We start from the raw sequence: 21,107 nt of genomic DNA on the forward strand, positions 1-21,107 counted from the left end.
CACGTAGATCTGAGTTTATCAGCGGTGAGGTTGCAGACGGAGCAGATTGAGTCCTGTAACTGCATCTCTCAAAACAGCTTAACACAATATTCAAACCAATAATGCAACATTAATAACGAATCCATTCAATATCACTACACGTAAGTAACTCGTACAGTATTTCAACTATAATGTGCATCTGTAATCTAATTCAGCGCCTCCTCTCGCATATTAGATCACTGGAAAAGAATCAGCTTGCCGCCTTTCACGTGTGGAGCGCCAGTACATTACACTTTTGCATGTCCAGTCACTGAACACAAGGACAAAAGAAAGGCTATGGCTTGGAGAAAGGCACTGCATCCTGGAACTCCTTCAAGGAGCTTTTAAATTTCTTCAGAGTTCCCTAGGGAATGGTATGAAATACCCAGGGGCCTTGTAAAGCATACCATGCAACTCCTTCATGAATACCTGAATATCTGGAGCAGCTCTCAAACCTTGAAATGCCCCAAAGCCGCATTCCAAGTATTCCTGGAATTCCTTCAAGGACACCTGAGATGTCCTGGAGGACGCTGAGTTCAAGTCTGAATACATAAATCAATGATTTTATAAGATATATTTATATGGGGCTTTTGTGCCTTTATTAGGAACAGTGTGAGAGGGGGCGGGGGGGATGACTATGCAGAAAAGGGTCCGTCTGATTGCGGGACTGCGACCAGACTGTGGCCTCTACAGCATGGGGACGCCTGCTACAACCACGCAACCAACACGACGCTCCATAAAGCTGAGTTTTGTTCCTTTCGTTGGCACATTACAGAGTCTCAAGGATCACACACACACACACACACAAGCAACCACAATCACACACACACACACACACAATCACACACACACACACACACACACACCCACACCACACACGACCAAGGCAGGAACAGACAATGAACAGCTGAGGTATCTGACTCAGATCACAGCCCCTCCCTCAGTGATGGGTCAGCTTGTGCAGGTGAGAAGTGGTCGGGGTCTGAATCGTGTCACTTTTCAAAGTGAACATGCGAGGTCGACATTATACAACTGTGTGTGTGTAGTGTGTGTGTGGTGTGTTTCTTCCTGTTTCTGATCTTCCAGATCAGCTCTACATCAGCTGAACCACCAGCAGCTCAGTTTGTGTTACCAATGGCGATGAGATGACAGGTATCAATGTGTCAAACGCCCGTAACCCTCTCTCTTCAAGGTACTTCCATGATCCGACGCCTCATTGAAGAAAATGTCTGGGTGGCATCACACAGCCAAGAGCTCTGTCTCTTGACAGCCCCTCCCACCATGAGACTGCAGAGAGCTCTCAGGTAGGTTCTGGTCCCTGGTCTGGTTCTGGTTCTGAGGTTCAAGAGGGTCTGAAAAATGGACATTGGTGGAGTCACAGCTGATGGAGAAGACCTTGATCATCGTGACCTGAGTCCATGATGACTTCACAGAGACCTCCAGGACATCATGAGGGTTTCCTCCACAAAAGGACCGCAAAAACCCACCTCTAATCTTAGTTCTGGATCAGGTCTAGATGTTTGGTTGACCAATCACTGAGGAGGAGGTGTCTGAGGGCGGGACCCAACAATGCAGAGGAAACCATCGACCTCAACCTGAACCCCATGAACTCCACAGGAAACCGAATTATTACAGTGTGTGTGGTGGTCAATCATACCAGCCAATCCAATTAGGGAACATAAAGAGATTGGGGTCATGGTGAACCATGAAGACAGACAGCCAGGTGACCTCTGAGTGACCTCATCACTGAGGTTTTCATTGACCACAGAACAGCGGCACACATACTGGACCTGAATACTGACTGTATGGGGGCTGGATACTGGACCTGATACTGGACCCCTGATAACTGGGACCTGATACTAAGGACTGATACTGGACCTATACTGGACCTGAATACTGGACGCTGATACTGGGGGGCTGATACTGGAACTGATACTGGACGTAATCGCTGATACCTGAAGGACCTGATACTGGACCTGATACTGGAACTGATACTGGACTGATACTGGAACTGAACTGGATGAACTGACTGATACTGGACAATGATACTGGACTGATACTGGGACTGATATGGACCTGGATATCCTAAGGACCTGATAACCTGAACTGCAGTCTATGAGAACTGGTCTGGGACATGATACTGGACTGATACTGGACGCGGAGCTCTGAGCTATCTGGACCTGATACTGGAGCTTGTGTCCAGATGCACCTTGTGGACTAACCTCAATACCCAGATTCCTCCTTAAACACTTTTACATAACGATCCCTCAAACCTCTTTCTAGATTACAAGGACCAGACCATTTTCTAGAAGAACTTCCCTCAGAAACCTGGAAACACTTCAAGGACCTTTCCAGGCCCCACCCAACCATCTGATGCTTCATCATAACTTCAGGAGAAATACATGTAGGTGTAACACTGCATGTGGCCGCACCCTGACTGAAGTGTGTGCTGTGTGTGTTGTTGATGTGTGTGAATTCCCTGGGTGTAACAGAAGTTTTAAAGGTATTTTCATTTACAGAACAACGTGCAGTGTAATTATACACTACAACACACACAGCAACACACACACACACACACACACACACACATCACACAGCACACACCGAACAGCACACACACACTGGTTATGTTCATGAATAGATAAGGCCAGTCTGGTCTGTCTTTCTTGATCAGGACTGTTAACAAGTGTGTGTGTGTGTGTGTGTGTGTGTGTGTGTGTGTGTGTGTGTGTGTGTGTGTGTGTGTGTGTGTTGTAGTGTAATAATACACTGCACGTGTTCTGTAAATGAAAAATACTTTAAACTCTGTTACACAAGAGGAATTCACACACACACACACACACACACACTCAGTCAGGTGCGTGCCCTGCAGTGTTAATAATGTATTTCTCCTGAAGTATGAGAAGCATCAGAGGTGGTGGGGCCTTGAAAAGGTCCTTGAAGTGTTTCCAGGAGTCACTGAGGAAGTTCTTCAGAAAGATGTCTGGTCCTTGTAAACCTAGAAGAGGTTTGAGGGACGTGTAAAGCTGTTTAAGGAGGAAATCTGGGTTATGAAGTTAGTCCACAAGGTGGCACTGGACAAAGTCCAGTATCAGTCCAGTATCAGGTCCAGTATCAGGTCCAGTATCAGTCCAGTATTAGGTGTGCCGCTGTCTGTGGATCAACTGAAGGAAACCGCAGTGATGAGGTCACTCAGAGGTCACCTGGCTGTCTGTCTTCATGGTCACCATGACAACCATCTCTTTATGTTCCCTAATTGTATTGGCTGGTAATGGACCACACACACACTGTAATAATGTCGTTTCCTGTGGGAGTTCAGGGGTCAGGAGGTCGATGTTTCCTCTGATTGGTTGAGAGTCCCGCCCCTCAGACACCTCCTCCTCAGTGATTGGTCAAACCAAACATCTAGACCTGATCCAGAACTAAGATAGAGGTGGTTTTTGGGTCCTTGTGGAGGAAACCCTCATGATGTCCTGGAGGTCTCTGTGAAGTCACATGACTCCAGGTCACATGATCAAGTCTTCTCCATCAGCTGTGACTCCACATGTCCATTTTCAGACCCTCTGAACCCAGAACCAGAACCAGGACCAGGACCAGAACCACCTGAGAGCTCTGCAGTCTCAGTGGTGGGAGGGGCTGCAGAGACAGAGCTCCTGGTGTGTGATGTCACCAGACATTTCTTCAAGGAGGCGTCGGATCATGGAAGGACCTTGAAGAAGAGAGGGGTACGGGCGTTTGACACATGATACCTGTCATCTCATCGCCATGGTAACACAACTGAGCTGCTGTGTGTTCAGCTGGAAGAGTGATCTGAGATCAGGAAACAGGAAATGAAACACACACACACACACACACACGTTTATAATGTCGACCTCAGCTGTTCACTTGAAAAGTGACACGTTCAGACCCCGACCACTTTCTCACCTGCACACAGCTGACCAATCACTGAGGGAGGGGCTGTGATCTGAGTCAGATGACCTCAGCTGTCTGTCATTGTCTGTTTCCTGTCCTTGGTCCGTGTGTGTGTGTGTGTGTGTGTGTGTGTGTGTGTGTGTGTGTGTGTGTGTGTGTGTGTGTGTCCTTGAGACTCTGTAATGGCAACAAAGGAACAAAACTCAGCTTTATGGAGCGTCGTGTGGTGCAGTGGGTTGAGCAGGCGCCCCATGTGTAGAGGCCACAGTCGGCCTCGGTTCGAGTCCCGCATCAGACGGCCCTTTGCTGCATTTCATCCCCCTCTCTCTGCCTCCCCCCTTCCTGTCGCTCTCTCCTATCCTGTCCAATAAAGGCACAAAAGCTCAAAAAATATACTTTAAAAAATTCAGATTTATGTTCATCAGACTGACTCAGCGTCCTCCAGGACATTCCAGGTGTCCTTGAAGGAATTCCAGGATACTTTGGAATGCCTTTGGGGCATTTCAAGGCTTGAGACTTGCAGCGTTGTTCAAGATATTCAGGGTATCATTGAAGGAGTTGCAGGATGCTTTACAAGGCCCCTGGAGTATTTCATACCATTCCAGGACTCCTTGAAGAAATTTAAAAGCTCCTTGAAGGAGTTCCAGGATGCAGTGCCTTGCTCTACAGGTCCTGTCCCAACTGTCTCACCTGTTTCACCTGTCTAACAGGCTGTTGGTCGGAGCTCCCAGGGAGAAGGCGGAGCCTGATGTTCCAGCCAATCGAACAGGAGGCGTGTACAGCTGCCCGATCACCGTGAACCAATCAGACTGTAGCAGGATGAAGCTCGTCGACCCGAGTGAGTCAAGTTTATATCTGATGAAGAAGAGCTGAACACAACACAGGTTCCTTTAATGTAATTTAAATGAGAGGCTCTGATTGGCTGGTCTGTAATGTCTGTGTCAGCCAATCAGAGAGCGGCATTCAGAGCTCAGGTCTGATGTTATCAGTGCCCTGCTGCATTACGAGCGCTCCATCCCTCAGTGTGAAGTGACAGCTGCTGCTTTTATCACAGCGCAGACATGATAAGACTTCCTGAGTGGGCGGTAATCAGTGGTAACCACAGCAACTGCCAGTCATGAAACTGTCCTGTTACTGTTCCAGATGTGAACCTGGCTGAGGACCTGATTGAAGACATGTGGTTGGGTGTCTCAGTAGCGAGTCAGGGCCGACCCGGAGGGCGGGTCCTGGTGAGTCTGTGTTCTCATTGGCTGATTAGTCTGTAACTGTTTAAAGGGTCAGACGCGAGTCCAGAACTTTAATGACTGACTGGTCACTAACCAACTTATGAACTGACTGACCAACTAACTAATTAACTCACTGACTATCTACCTAACTAATCTAACTGACTGCTGACCAGCTGAATATCTGGAACATGATTAACTAAGTCACACCAATAACTACCAACTACTTGTACTAACTACTATCCTGTTGTCTAACTGACAAAATGCAACAGTGATCTCACTAACTAACTAACTAACTAGCTGTCCACCCTGTCTCCAGGCATGTGGACATCGGTTTGTTAAACTCTATGGACCATTAGAACTCAGGCAGATGATTGGCCGATGTTATCTCCGTGGAAATGACCTACAGTACCATGACAACGACTCACACTGGCAGAACCCAGAGCAGCCCTGCAGGTAGATCACATGACACAGATCAAAGGTCACAGGTCACATGACACATGATATTCATGGTCAGTAAACGTGTGTGTGTGTGTGTGTGTGTGTGTGTGTGTTTAGTCACCTGGGTGATGTCAGAGCAGAGGTCATGTGTAACATGGGGATTTCAGCTTCCATCACTCAGACTGAGGTCATCGTCGGATCACCTGGAAGCTACGAATGGCAAGGTACCGTTCTGTTCTGCTGTGGTGACTGAAACTGACTCACCACTTTTACTTTAATCTATTGTTTGTTTGTGTGTGTGTGTGTGTGTGTGTGTGTGTGTGTGTGTTTGTGTTGTAGGAAACGTCCATGTGTCCTGGATGAACCCAGACGATGTCTTTGACACTCAGAAGAACTCCTTCACCAACATGCAGAGCAGGAACATTTATATTGGTGAATTCTCCCTTTAAATCTCCATAAAAAACATAGACAGAGACTTTCTTCACTCTCAAAGTAATCCAGTGGTCTGTTGTCAAACTGTTGTTTAACTGAAGTGCAGCCTCAGTCTTGATTTGGGTTGAGGTCTGAAAACCAGCAGCAGCAGGTCGGTTCAGCTCATGCAGGTGTGTCGTGTACCTGCTCTTCTGTCTGAGCATAGGTAAATAGTTGACAGTCACTGCTCAGACTTCCTGTTTCAGTGAACTGGCTGTGGTTGTGGTTCAGCTGTAAACTGTTCTCATGGACCCGTGAGAGCAGTTCCCCTGCAGCAGGAAAACCATGAGAACAAGCTGCTGACACATCTGCAGTATGTGATCATGTGCTTAATTTACATATTTATCAGGTCACAGACGTGTTTGTTTCCCACCAGAGTCTCTGAACCACCTGTAGAGATCTGGTTCTATTCAGACCCTCACAGATTCTGGTTCAGGTTAAAGATCCTGTTCTGGTTTCATACATAAACAGTTCAACCTGTTTATTTACATTTAACATAAACCAAAGAGACAAGTCTCTTCCAGAGACCAGGTCTCCGCCCGGGGACCTGGGCTCTGGATGTGGGACCTGGTCTCTGGATTGTGACCTGTGGTCCTCTGGATTGTGGATCCTGGTCTCTTGGGTTGGACCTGGTCTCTTGAATGTGGACTGTCTCTGGATGTGGACCTGGTCTCTGGATGTGGACCTGGTCTCTGGTGTAACAGTCCTGAGTCAAGACAAGACAGACCAGACTGTGCTCATCTATCTGAACACAACCAGTGTGTGTGTGTGTGTGTGTGTGTGTGTGTGTGTGTGTGTGTGTGTGTTTTCAGGATACTCCATCACTCAGGCTCGTCGTCTTCTCTCTGAACTTAATGAAACCATAGTAACAGGTGATGGACGACTTTACTGTCACTCCTATATTGATTTTTCAGCCAGAACACACAGATATTGATGTATTGATGTATTGATTGTTGTATTGATTGACAGGAGCTCCTAAGGACAGTAAAGATGACGCCCGTGGCTCTGTGCTGCTGGCAGTGAAACACAATAATAAACTGATAGTTCAGCAGACTTTACGTGGTGAACAGACGGGCTCGTACTTCGGCAACGCCGTGGCAACCACCGACCTCAACAACGACGGGTAACGTGACAGGTTACAGGTCACATGATTCACACTGATGTCATCATTTAGGTCGTCTTGAGGACGGTATCTGGTCCAGTCTTTGACCTGAGTCAGAGTTTTCACATTGTAGAGAAACAAAATTCAGTAATGAAGAGAAACCTTTTTAATGTCTAATCATGTCAAGACCAAACCCACCTTTTAATTTAGATTGAGGTTTTACACAGTTTATTCTCCTTGTATTAACTTATCAGCGACTGGGGGAGACATGATTTTGAATTTTTGGAAACAATTTAACCACGATTGAATTTTTAAATTAGTATTTTAGTTTAACATTTTATATTCATATTCAGAATCAAATCTTTAGCTTCATGTGAAGAACTCGTGTTAACAGGAATATAGAGCATCTATCAATAAATATATAATAATATATATTGATATATAAAGAATAGATAGACCCTGACGAGTCTGAGGTCGCAGCATGGGTCGGTAACGTCTTGGTTCTGCCCTGCAGCTGGAACGACCTGCTGGTGGGCGCTCCTTTTTACTTCCACCGTCAGCAGGAGGCGGGTGGGGCAGTCTATGTCTACATGAATGCAGGAGGAAGGTTTGATTCCAGACCCAGTGTGGTCCTGAGGGGGCCGGACAGATCTGGGTTTGGTATGGCTGTTACTGCTGCTGGAGACCTGAACCAAGATGGCTTCCAGGGTGAGGACACACCTCGCTGATGATGACATGATGGTCACGTTAGTAATCAGTAACCATTAATCAGCTTGTTGTTGTTTCTCAGACTTTGCAGTCGGAGCTCCTTTCCATGAAACAGGAAGTGTGATGATCTGGACTGGGAGCAGTGGGGGGGTCTCTACAGAACCGAGCCAGGTCTCACACAAGTTTGTCTTCCTGTACTTAAGAGAACCCTCATTAACATAAACCTGACCCTTACCTGAATCCCACACCCCCTGTCTCTGTGCAGGTGATCAGGGGCAGCAGTGTCTCTCCTGGGTTCAGGACTTTCGGGTACTCCCTGTCCGGAGGTCTGGATGTTGATGGGAACAGATATCCAGACCTGGTGGTTGGTTCTCTGGATGACAGCGTTGCTCTGCTCAGGTAGTCAGGTCATTTACGATGTTCTGTTCATGTTCCGTTATACCTCTACTGCTCCACATTTAAAAAAAATATATGTAACATTTATATTTATAGTATATATATATATTATATACACATGTACTGTATATATTTTCTTTAGTGTAGATTTCAAATAGAAAACATCAGCTACAGTGTGAAACAACATAAAACATGTTTATAAGTTTATAATAAGTTTATAATAACTAATAACAACTATACAGTCTGTGTGTAAACATGTAAATAAACATGTTGCTCACATGTTTACATATCAGTTATTGATTCTTTTAATTGATTGATTAATTGTTTCCTCAGAACTCGTCCAGTCATCCACCTGAATAAAACCCTCAGAGTTTCTCCAGACGTCGTCGACCCGAACAGCTGCAACTTCTGGTGAGATTCAAAGCTGATACTTGCTCACAGGCTAACAAGCTAACATGCTAACAGACTGACTCAGTGTGTGTGTGTGTGTGTGTGTGTGTGTGTAGGGTTAGATGTCATCATTTAGGTCGTCTTGAGGACGGTATCTGGTCCAGTCTTTGACCTGAGTCAGAGTTTTCACATTGTAGAGAAACAAAATTCAGTAATGAAGAGAAACCTTTTTAATGTCTAATCATGTCAAGACCAAACCCACCTTTTAATTTAGATTGAGGTTTTACACAGTTTATTCTCCCTGTATTAACTTATCAGCGACTGGGGGAGACATGATTTTGAATTTGTGTGTGTGTGTGTGTGTGTGTGTGTGTGTGTGTGTGTGTGTGTGTGTGTGTGTGTGTGTGTGTGTGTGTATCAGTATCCAGGTGGAGGTGTGTTTCTCCTACATCTTTAGTACCGGAGAGAGGAGAGACAGAGACAACATCAGTGAGTAAACAACAACAGTCCGAGCTCTATACTGTGAACTGGTGTCTGTCAATCAATCATTTCAGCTCTAAAAGAATTAATTTAAATGAATTTATATTGAAGCCCACAGTGAGGTTTTCTGTTTACATCCTGTGGAAGTTACTCTTTAGACTAAGAGGTCAGTCTGTGGATATTATTTGTTGCCTGTGGACTTTGGATTTACTGCAGCAGTTAATTAAGTTACACGACTTTTGTGGTGGCATTTGAAGTCCAGAAAGAGGTCGGTAACTGTAGGCACAGATGGGGACAGGCTGGTGGAGGAACAGAGGAGTGAGTTGTTTGAGTCCTCTGGGACCTGGAGGACAGTTCTGGGAGGACAGCATAGCTCTGCTTCCAGCTCCGGGTCAAGCCGCCGTGTCTGGCTGTCGGTCTGGGGGTGGAACCCGGAGGAGAGACTGACTGAAGCGCCCAGGAGGCTGCAACATTCCTTCCAGAAAGAGGTGCCCAATTGGGGGTGGGTCAGAGACCAGGTCTCTTTACTGTGCAGGCAGAGGATGTGGTCCAACATGAGTCCATGAGTTTATTTAGTACAATCAGCCAGACCAGGATAACAGGCGTCATACAAGACAGGCTGGGTCCACACATCCTCAGTCCAGAAGTCATCAGCAGAGTGAGCAGACCCTTCACCACCTCCTTCCAGCAGCAGTGAGGTCAAACACCTTCCTCAGCACAGATGTGAACAGCTGGACTCTCCAGTTCCCCAGAGTCTCGCTCAGCTGATAAGCAGGGAGATGATGTAAATGACATGTAATGTATGTTCTACCCCCCCAGTCTGAGTTTAGATTTTCCCAAAGTCCCTCTCCTCCAATCATTGTAACCTCCACAGTTTGAGAATAATAACTGGTATAAATACATCATATCATAAGATCATCAGAGCTGTTATCACAATCAGTTTCCTGGACCTGCAGGTTTCCAGTTCAACAGACGGAATCATCTGTTCATAAAGTCAAGACACGTCCAACAGTGTCGACACAAACCTGACTTCACTATGTCAGAAAAACCAGGATCAAAGACATTACATCACATTTCAAGTTTACAGTCATCCCTGCTAATGCTAACATGCTAACCTGATAGATGGAGTGTTTACGAGGACACGATGCTAACGAGTCTGTTTATAGTGAGGAGTCATTAATTATCATCAACCAGCTTCCTGTGTGTGTGTGTGTGTGTGTGTGTGTGTGTCTGTGCGTGTGTGTGTATGTGTGTGTGTGTGCGTGTGCGTGTGCAAGCGAGCGAGCGCTCTCAGCTAATTGGCCAACCTGATTGATTGATAGAGCAAAGCTGTCAATTAAACCATGCTGTTAATCAACAAAGTGACATACAGACACACACACACACACACACACACATTAGATGACATCATAATGTTTCCTTGTGTGTCCTCATGTCCTTGTCCTCTGTGTGTTTTTCTCTGAATGATAAATCACATTACAGAAACTGATATTATTACATCTGAGACACACACACACACACACACACACACACACACACACACACACACACACACACACACACACACACTTCCTCTGAGAGATCTGTGTGTCCTAGTTCTGGCTTGTTAATTTGACCAATCAGAGACGAGGTCACACTGTTGCTATGACACCAAAACCTCCAAACACACACACACACACACACACACACACACACACACACACACACACATATGTGATTAATGAAAGCAGAAGTAAATAATAAAGTAAATGAACAGTGACTGAACAAACATAATAATATGATGATAATAATTCATAATAATTAAGATGATGATTTTTTTGCATTTATTTATCTATCATGATGAATGTGGACGGGCTGTTACCGTGGCAACTCTGTGATGTTGGATCATTCTCCTTTGTTAGAGGACTTGAAAGGCAGCACTCAGCAGAACCGTCAGTCAGTCAGGGACATTCGTGTTTACAGGACTGATAGTTTTGGAGATACTTGGTTTCCATAGGACAATGACAACATGGTGGTTAATAATTAAAGACTAAATAGCAATGATAATTTAACACTGAGTAACTAACTGTTTTAACTAAGCTAACCAGGTTAGTTTGGTGGTTTTAGCACTGAGCTGGTCTTCACCTGTAACTTGAGATTAATGAATGTAACGACCTGATCACCTGATCACCTGTCAGATATAATGTACCTGAACTCATCATGTAAACACATCAGTTAACAGACAGGGTCCTGGATCCTGTGGATCCATATTCTTCTCTTTAAGGTTCTTGTGTAGTTGTGGTCTTCATGGTGGATCAGTGTTGGAAAAATTGTGATACTTTATGATAAACGTAACCTTCTTAAAGGGAAATTATCCTGAATAGAACTTTTCATTATTGCGTTTACTTTTAAGACAGGAGTTGTCAGAGAGGAGCACAGTGACCTTCGCTGTTCCTCCTCGCCACTACACCCAAACATTAGCTATGATGAGGCATGAATCGAGTCTCTACTGTGTCTATCTCATTTCAGCAACAATGTGAGGTCACTCTCACATATTCTGTGTATAAATTCTGTGTGAATCTTGCATTCTTTGAACATTTGCACTGCGAGTTCTTGTGTGTAACTTGTTCCCTTGCTGCAAGAATAAATATCCTACTCTTGTGAATTTTCAGATGGTGTTCCTGAGTTTATTTGATCATTTACTGAACAATCAGACTGTGTCAGGTCTGTGTTACTTTGTGTTACATTACTTCACTGAGTCTGTTTCCTATAAACAATAACAGTTTTTACTGTTTTTATGGATCATCATCCTGTGACTGAACAAATCACTGATTCAATGCTCGTGATCAGAGAGTGCAATGATTTCAGTTGTTGTTGTTATTTATTCTGTGAAACCTGTGATTTTACCTTCATGTCATATACAGATTTACAGTGTGTGTTGTCTCATGCTAACATGACACTGTGTCTTCCTCTCACAGCTGTCCACTTCACTGTGACTGCTGACATCACCAGTGTCAAGTCCCGCCTCCATTTCCATGCCAACAAGCAGAGCATTTATTCCGGTTACCTGTCGATGCCGAGTAAACAGTGCGAATCCCTGCGAGTTGGACTGCTGGTGAGTCACACTCATTTAACACAAGACAGCGCCCCCTACAGGTGAAGCCATTCATCACAGTCACATCGCGAGGACTCATTACAAAGATCAGGAACCTCGCTGATGATCTGATCTACAGATATTTTTATTATTATTTATTATGTTTTTAGTTAGATTCAGAAAACTTTGTTCATCACTGAGAAAAGCAGGTTTACAACCTACATTTAAATACTGGAACTACAAATACAAACATGACAGTTCCCCACCTTTTTTAACAGCTGAGTGAAATCCATGCCAACACTATCATTAGCATCTTAAACTAACATTAAGAGGTTTGTGTCTGAACTCTATACTTGGTCAAGCATATCTCTTTATGTTTAATGAGTTGATTAGTTGATTAGAGGAAGTGGTGCTGCGTGTGATAAGACTGAACTTTAATCAGTCTGACAGTTCACATCCTGCTGCTCCACGAACTGCTGACGGCTCTGACACCAACAGTTTGACGTGTTTGAAAAGAACTTCTGGACATACGAGGTTTTTTCAGACGGCTCCTTGAGAGAGCGATGCTGGGCGTTGAGTCAGACGTTCCACATGCAGGACCAGGATTAGGACGTTTCGGACTCGTCCTGTCACGTCTGCGTGCCGTTCTTATCAGAGTGCTGTGTTTGACAGTTTCTCTCTTCCTGTTGTGATGTCAGATCTGTGATGACTCAGTGAGTCATGTGATGCTGACACGTTCAGACAGTCACATCAGGCCTGATGTTCCGCACTGTTCCAGTTAGTTCCATAACTGTAAAGACTGGTTCACATTCCTGCTGCTCGTTTTCAGCTGGATTTCCTCTCAGGAGATCTGCAGAGACCTGAGACCTGCAGAGACCTGAGACCTGCAGAGACCTGAGACCTGCTGAGACCTGCAGAGACCTGAGACCTGCAGAGACCTGAGACCTGCAGAGACCTGCAGAGACCTGAGACCTGCAAAGACCTGAGACCTGCAAAGACCTGAGACCTGCAGAGACCTGAGACCTGCAGAGACCTGCAGAGACCTGAGACTTGTCCACAGGTTGACGTTACTGTTGGCCCAATGTTCTCTGAGTTGCTGAGGTTCTCTTCTGTGTGTTTATTCCTCAGAGTCCGATCCGAGACCAAGTGGAACCTCTGGTTTTCTCCCTGAATGTCTCTCTGTACGAGAAGCTGCCGAAGAAAAGAGGTTCTATGCAGGACCTGAAACGCCTCCCTGTGCTGAGCCAGACACCCCGACCCTTCAGAACCCAGGTCAGAACCAAACAGAACCCAAGTCGGAACCAAACAGAACCAGAATCAGAACCAAGCCCAGTTCCCAAATGAGAACCAGAATCACCGACCCGAATCAAAGTCAGATATGAGGTCAGACCCAGCACAGCACCCATTGAAATCAAGGTCAGAACTCATTGGAACCCATTTCCTAACCAATCAAAAGCCCAGAGCAAAGGTCAGAACCTGGCACAGCTAAAGTCATAAGCAATCATTACAACAGAACACAATCCGGGTCATAACCAGGTCTTCAAACAGATCAGAACCTACATCAGAACCACATGTAAAACTACCTCACTGTTTGAATGTTCCCTCACTGATGCTGAATTTCTTAATCTGTCAGATCCATATCCAGAAGGCCTGTGGTTCTGATAACCGTTGCCATAGTAACCTGCAGATGGCGGCTCAGTTCACAGATGAAGACCAGAAACCCTTCACCATGTAAGTGGACCCTTCCTCCACGTTAAGAGAACTTGAGGGTTCTCATTCTGGTGATTTCACTACATGATGTTTGTGACAAACTGGCTCCAGTTTATTTGTTTGATTGATTGATTGATTGATTGATTGATTGATTGATTGATTGATTGATTGATTGATTGATTGATTGATTGAGCTGCTCAGTCTAAACTTCCTGAGTCTCCTGCAGCGTTTACTAGTCTGTTCTGAAAGTGTAGGTGTGAGACTTCAGTCAAATCCTTTGGCTTGAAACTTGACTTGAACTCACTCTAAAGGACTTGAGACTCAGACTTGCCCTTAAGGACCCAGGACTTCTCTTTGGACTCATGATTCACCTGAAAGACTTCAGTACTTGACTTGAGTCTTTCCTTCAGCCTGGGAACTTGAAGCTGGGTCTTCACTCAGACTTGACCTCGAATAAAGTGAGAAATAACTTGGGACTTGGTTTGAGTCTTGACTTTGGTCTTCATCCAAAAGGACTGGACTGACTGTTAAAAGAATTAAAACATCTCTGACAGTTACAGTCACTCCTGATCAGGTGATTGACAGCTCACATGACCTGTAACATGACCTGATCTGACCAATGTAGCATGTCTTAGCTCACTGAGCTGATGTGTGTGTGTGACTGTGTTTTCAGGCAGAAGGGAAGTCAAGTGTTACACTACAACACCAGCGTTAGCAGACTGTTTCTGGAGGTCAACGTCAGCAACACGCCGTCACTGGGCCGACCAGCAGAGGATGCTCACAACGCCATTTTGAATATTAGCATCCCGCCATCGCTCATATATTCTGGAGTTCGAACGAAGGTAGTGTAGATGAAATCTTTTTGTCCTCCAGCTTTTAGCAGGTGTGAAAGGAGCCAGTGGAGATGGAGAGCAGAGTGTCGTCTGCGTATGAGCGGATATTTATACATTAAGAACGGTTTTACCTGAAGGACCTGACAGGATGATTTGAGACTGACCTTAAAGGACCTGGTTGTTTGTGTTCCAGGGGGAGGCCACAGCAACAGTGGAGTGTTCTATTGAGAACACTGTTGTTCTGTGTGAGCTGGGGAACCCGTTCAAAAGCAACCAGAAGGTACGTTCTCTATCGTCTGTTACTGCTACTGACACTGGAGTACTGCTAGTACTGCTGTCTATACTACTGTCTGTACTGCAGTAGTACTACTGTAGTTCTACTGTAGTACTGCTGCCTCTGCTGAGAATGTGGACCTTCCTGTCTTCCAGGTCCAGATGTTGATCATATTTCAGCCGTCAGACATCAGTTTGGACACCAGGGAGATTGAGTCTCTCCTGCAGCTGTCCACGTAGGTCACACACTAACCCCCCCCAACACACACACACACACACTCTAGATGTGTTTTATTGGACAGATGTTGACTGGTGTCTCTGTGTGTCTTTAGTCTCAGCGAACAGTCAGATCTGTCTCCGGTCTCTGTCTCCATGTTGGTGGAGTATTCGCTGCAGACGTCCCTCACTCTGTACGTTCAGCAGTATCATTCACCTCAGAGGTTTAATACTGACCTCTGACCTTTGACCTAATGACCTGAATTGTTAATTGTGTCCTGACAGAATCAGTCCTTCAGGCCCCACCTCCTTCAGTGGCCATGTGATCGGAGAGTCGGCCATGAAGAAGACGGAGGACGTCGGCAGTCTGCTACTCTTCACCTTTCAGGTTTGGCTGAAATCAGTCTCATCTCTTGTGGCTGCGGAAACAAATCAGGTGTAACCCACGACCTTCTCTGACAGGTGCACATCAGTGGGAAGCCGCTGGGTAGCCTAGGCAACCTTGAGGTGAAGTTTGATTGGCCGAGGGTGGTGTCCAATGGAAAGTGGCTGCTGTACCTCACAGAGATCCAAGTGAGCGGCACCTCAGACCCTGGCTGTAATCCACCAGGCAATATCGTCAATACTCTCAACCTTGAGGTAACCATGACAACAGCAGCCTAACACAGACTCCTTTCAAAATAAAATTTACCCTCTGCGACCTTTCCAACTATCACTAGTAAGTTTTTGTTTCTGTTTCCTCAGCTGTCAAAGGACGAGAAGAAGAGGGGGAGGAGGAGTCTTGAGGAGGAGGAGCTGACGGAGAAGAAGGAGAAGCAGAGTGAAAACAGTCTCCCTGTCCTCCACCTGCAGGGGCAGAAGAAGAAGTCCTATACTCTGGTACAAACAAGTATTTGTTGAACACATGGGGGCGCTGCAGAGTAAAAATCATGTGGATGTTGTTATTGAACAGTTTGGATCTGTTCAGACTGGAGCTCAGGCTTCGGAGCTGAGGTACTAATGGAAATAAAGTCTGAAGGTGTTTTAAATGTGTTGTGACAGGACTGCTTAGGTGGGGCTGAGTGTGTGACGTTCGTCTGTCCACTGATCAACATGAACAACTCTGCAACTCTGACGCTCAAAGCCAGACTGTGGAATTCCACCATGATCGAGGTGCAGCCACTTTCTTTACATTTATTCAACTTTAAGTCATTGAATCCACAGTTCAGCTTTGGGTCGTTGGCTCATTTCCTGTCTGGGTCAGTCTCAGTGTTTTCAGAATAAAAGCTTCTCTGAGCAGCAGAGAGCTAACAGAGAGGAAACACTGAGACTCATCAGGTCACACATGGATCATCATGTCGATGAACAGATGGATGTGGAGATAAACAGCTGTTTGTCACACAACTACAGATGTGTTTGAAGATTGTATACAGAATATAGAATAAGAATATAGATCAAAAATTAAAAGCAGGGGAAATATGTATTACACACTCACTCACACACACACACACACACACACACACACACACACATATATATATATATATATATGTGTGTGTTTTTTTGCTCCTGTTTTTAAACTTTTGATCTATATTCATAATGATTCTGCATCAGGAGTGTCAGTCAGGCTGGAGTTCTTCTGCCCTCTAGTGGTCAGATGTCTCTAGATGTCTCCAGATTCCCCTCCACATCCAGTCCAGCTGACTCAGTCAGGTGTCTCTCTGTCTGCCTGTTGTTTTACCAACTGTTGGATCCAGACTGAATGACTGATTATCTATCAGTCTCTACACACATATCTATCTATATCTATCTATATATTTATACACATATGTAAATATATATATAGATATATATGAGGATATCCTTGGGGAGCATGCAGAGGGTCCTCACCCAGACTTTAAGCCTTCAAGCTCTGGGTTGATAGAAAGTCAGACTGAGAGCAGCAGTCCAGAGTCTGAGTGAAACCAGCTGTAAGTGTGAGGCAGTCTCAGAGACCTGAGTGTGACTGTGTGTCTTCAGGACTACAGCGATGCGAGGACTGTGGTGGTGAGGGGCCAGGCGACCCTGAAGCTGCAGACCAACAAACCCACCCTCAACATGGAGCCTCACAGCACAGAGGTAACAGACCGCTCAATCATCAATCATGATGATTTCAGTCATTTCCTGTGTTTCCTCCTAAATCACACCTGTCTCTGCAGATTGAGGTCCACATTTATCCAGACCTGGGCCAGCAGCTGGACTCCAGTGCCCCCTTGTGGATCATTGTGGTGTCTTTCCTGGCTGGAGTCTCACTGCTGGCTCTCATCTGCCTGCTGCTCTGGAAGGTAAGCTGAGCTGAGCTGTGACACAAGACCAACTCAATACCTCTGGTCCTGTAGGATCCACCTTAGTCCACAGTCCACAGTCCACAGATGTGTGATTATTTCTCATCACCATAAAATCATGACTTTGTTTCATCATCATCACCTCCTGGTTGGTAAAGTGCTGTTGTGTCGCCCCCTGCTGTTCAGTGTGGGTTCTTCAGGCGAGCCAACACCAGAGAGCTGTACGAGGCAAAGACCCAGAAGGCCCACATGAAGAGCCAGCCGTCGGAAAACGAGAGGCTGACCGAGGAGCTCTGAGTCTCGGCACAGTGCTGCCAGAGAGCCCTGCTGTAAGGACCAGCTGCTGACTGACTGTTTCTTCACTGTTACTGACCGACTCTTACTGACTGTTATTGACGCTTACTGACTGACTCTTACTGACTGTTACGACTGGCTGTTTCTGACTTTTACTGACTGACTGTAACTGACTTTCACTGACAGACTATTGCTGACTGACTGTTATTGACTGTTACTGACGGACTGTAACTGACTTTTACTGACTGACTGTTACTGATGGACGGTTTTCTGACTGCAACTGACTGTAACTGACTGTAACTGACTGTTATTGACTGTTACTGACTGTTACTGACGGACTGTTACTGACTGTTTCTGACTTTTATTTACTGTTACTGACTGTTACTGACGGACTGTTACTGACTGTTTCTGACTTTTATTTACTGTTACTGACTGTTACTGACGGACTGTTACTGACTTTTACTGACTGACTGTTACTGACTGTTACTGACTGACTGTTTCTGACTGTTACTGACTGACTGTAACTGACTGTTATTGACTGTAACTGACTGTTACTGATGTACTGTCACTGACGGACTGTTACTGACTGTTTCTGACTGTTACTGACTGACTGGTTGTCTACAGGTGAACCTGATGGCTGTTTTTTCTGGAGCTTTTTTTGACTCACCTCTTTACTTCCTTTTCTTCTTGTCCGGCTGTTCTGATTGATCACCTTGTCAATAACTCTATTGATCTGTATGAATCAGTGTTTTCCTGTCATTCTGAGACTACGGGACTCTTCAGGTTCTTGAGTCTACATCAGACCAGTTTTTCCTGTGACCCCCTTTCTCTTTAAACCAGATCTCTGGTGGACCTGCAATTGTTCAGTTTCTTGGTAAAACTTTCCAAACACCTGGAGATGATAAACTCCTCTCACTTTACTGACCTGTAATGTTACTGGCCGAAATCAGCTGACAACGTTTTGTATACCTGCTCACCTGTTCACCTATTTACCCGTTCACCTGTCTACCTGTTCACTTGTCTACCTGTTCCTCTGTCTGCTTCAATCTTCTCTGTGGACATACAAGGTTTCTGACAGTGATCCCTGTGTTTTCTGTAGTGTGGTTTCTTTGAGCGTCGGACTGCATGGCGGACTGCAGCGCTCCACCAGGGGAGGATTATGGGTAAACACAAGCAGCAGCACTACACGGACTCTGACGGTTTCCTGATCCAGGACCACTTTCCCTCGTCCAGGAACAGGAAGTCACAGAAACACTGGGTTACTTCCTGGACTGAGACCCACTGAGAGACTGGTCATATCCGTGGAAACGTACCCTGAACCAGATCAAATAAGACCAGACCAAACTGGACCAAACCTTACCAAACTGGACCAACCAGACCAGACCAGACCAACACACTGCCAGACTGTGTGTATGAGAGTGTGTGTGTATGCTGACATGTAACAACCTCATAACTTGTTTACAGTCAGTTCAATGTGTATTAAGAAAAGGAGATATGAGGTTTTCATCTGACAGCAGCGTTCACTCTGTAAACAGCTGTTGATTTATTTGTATATGGAACCTTGTTTTTATTATTTATCTGTATTTGAAACATGTTTAATGTTTTATTTTTAAATATATGTATGGTGTTTTCTGTATAAACATTTCCCAGCATGCTCCTGGCTTCTGCTCCTTTCTAACCGGGTCTCCTGGTGCGCGATGGAAAACCTCCTGAGGTCCAGGACTGACATTAAGACACTCTGCCTCAGCTGTTATTCAGTCAACAAACTGTCCTTAAGACATGTTTTCCGCTCATGGATCATCACTCACGCTACATTAGCTTTAAGCTAACTGTGCCAGGCAGCATGCAGGGAACATGGACTAAAAGTTAAATTAAATAAATGTTAATGTAAAAAAAACAGCTGCTCAGACAAAATGAGCTGAAACAGTTTCAGAAGTGAAAACTCTTAAATGAATCTTAAGAGTAATACGAGTAAAAGAATCAGAGGGAGTTGAACAGGATTTATAGTGAAAAGCGTTAACATATAAAAAGTCGTATGCTGGTTTAAGAACCTAACATGACAGCAGAAGTCAGTGTTGTGTGATGTTCAGGGGCTGCTCAGAAACTCCACGTTCCCCTTTGAGAGAGCTGTAAGTAAAGACATTTATGTTGCTTTCAGGTGCTCCTGCAACAGAAATACTGTGTTGTCAATTCGTCTACTGAACTGATTTTTGATTTGTGTCCTTTTTCTACCTAATTCGTATATTTTTGACAGCACTTGAAAGAAGCACCAGGTTGTGTCTAAAATCTTATATCTGGATTTTATGTTGTGGATGTGGTTTGTAATCACTGTGGTGAAAAGTTTCAGTATGTTCCCTGTATGTTGACGACATTAAAGTATTTTTTGATAGTTCATTGGCCTGTAATTTAGCTGCACTAATGCATTCAGGGTCGTCAGTTGTGTTACTTCACAGTGTCACAGAGATGGTAACTCATGTTGCATTTGAGGGGCATAAAAATGGTGGCATAAAAAGTCATAAAAACATCATAGTATAGTAAAGCATAAAAGGTTATAAAAACGTCATAGTATAGTAAGGCATAAAAAGTCATGAAAACGTCAGAGTATAGTAAGGCATAAAAAGTTATAAAAATGTCACAGTATAGTAAGGCATAAAAAGTCATAAAAACATCATAGTATCATAAGGCATAAAAAGTCATAAAAACGTCATAGTATAGTAAGGCATAAAAATTTATAAAAACGTCATAGTATCGTAAGGCATAAAAAGTTATAAAAACGTCATAGTATTGTATGGCATAAAAAGTCATAAAAACGTCATAGTATAGTAAGGCATAAAAAATCATAAAAACGTCATAGTATAGTAAGGCATAAAAACATCATAGTATAGTATGGCATAAAAAGTCATAAAAACATCATAGTATCATAAGGCATAAAAAGTCATAAAAAAGTCATAAAAAGTCATGAAAATGTCATAGTATAGTAAGGCATAAAAAGGCATAGTAAGGCATAAAAAGGCATAAAAACATCATAGTATAGTATGGCATAAAAAGTCATAAAAACGTCATAGTATAGTAAGGCATAAAAAGTCATAAAAACATCATAGTATCATAAGGCATAAAAAGTCATAAAAACGTCATAGTATAGTAAGGCATAAAAAGTTATAAAAATGTCATAGTATCGTAAGGCATAAAAAGTTATAAAAACGTCATAGTATAGTATGGCATAAAAAGTCATAAAAACGTCATAGTATAGTAAGGCATAAAAAG

General features: G+C 44.4%; 1 protein-coding gene across 1 annotated transcript in view; it reads left to right on the plus strand.

Moving 5' to 3' along the window:
• LOC111239795 (integrin alpha-3-like) overlaps positions 1-19,391 on the plus strand; it is a 21,193-nt gene extending 1,802 nt beyond the window's left edge. Inside the window, exons 3-29 of the mRNA XM_022769702.1 lie at positions 4,641-4,768; positions 5,074-5,159; positions 5,473-5,609; positions 5,712-5,818; positions 5,934-6,026; positions 6,878-6,937; positions 7,035-7,188; positions 7,682-7,875; positions 7,958-8,046; positions 8,141-8,274; positions 8,605-8,682; positions 9,083-9,150; positions 12,099-12,235; positions 13,343-13,486; positions 13,848-13,945; positions 14,598-14,766; positions 14,951-15,037; positions 15,187-15,266; positions 15,363-15,440; positions 15,532-15,634; positions 15,709-15,885; positions 15,991-16,125; positions 16,288-16,398; positions 17,245-17,343; positions 17,424-17,549; positions 17,736-17,878; positions 18,943-19,391. Coding sequence (XP_022625423.1) covers positions 4,641-4,768; positions 5,074-5,159; positions 5,473-5,609; positions 5,712-5,818; positions 5,934-6,026; positions 6,878-6,937; positions 7,035-7,188; positions 7,682-7,875; positions 7,958-8,046; positions 8,141-8,274; positions 8,605-8,682; positions 9,083-9,150; positions 12,099-12,235; positions 13,343-13,486; positions 13,848-13,945; positions 14,598-14,766; positions 14,951-15,037; positions 15,187-15,266; positions 15,363-15,440; positions 15,532-15,634; positions 15,709-15,885; positions 15,991-16,125; positions 16,288-16,398; positions 17,245-17,343; positions 17,424-17,549; positions 17,736-17,846 — 2,983 coding nt within the window. The 3' untranslated portion in view covers positions 17,847-17,878; positions 18,943-19,391. The remainder of the gene's footprint in view (positions 1-4,640; positions 4,769-5,073; positions 5,160-5,472; positions 5,610-5,711; positions 5,819-5,933; positions 6,027-6,877; positions 6,938-7,034; positions 7,189-7,681; positions 7,876-7,957; positions 8,047-8,140; positions 8,275-8,604; positions 8,683-9,082; positions 9,151-12,098; positions 12,236-13,342; positions 13,487-13,847; positions 13,946-14,597; positions 14,767-14,950; positions 15,038-15,186; positions 15,267-15,362; positions 15,441-15,531; positions 15,635-15,708; positions 15,886-15,990; positions 16,126-16,287; positions 16,399-17,244; positions 17,344-17,423; positions 17,550-17,735; positions 17,879-18,942) is intronic.
• Positions 19,392-21,107: the final 1,716 nt, after the last annotated feature.

This window comes from Seriola dumerili, unplaced genomic scaffold (assembly GCF_002260705.1).
Source record: "Seriola dumerili isolate Sdu_G_001 unplaced genomic scaffold, Sdu_1.0 BDQW01004506.1, whole genome shotgun sequence".
In the NCBI taxonomy this organism is placed as follows: domain Eukaryota; kingdom Metazoa; phylum Chordata; class Actinopteri; order Carangiformes; family Carangidae; genus Seriola; species Seriola dumerili.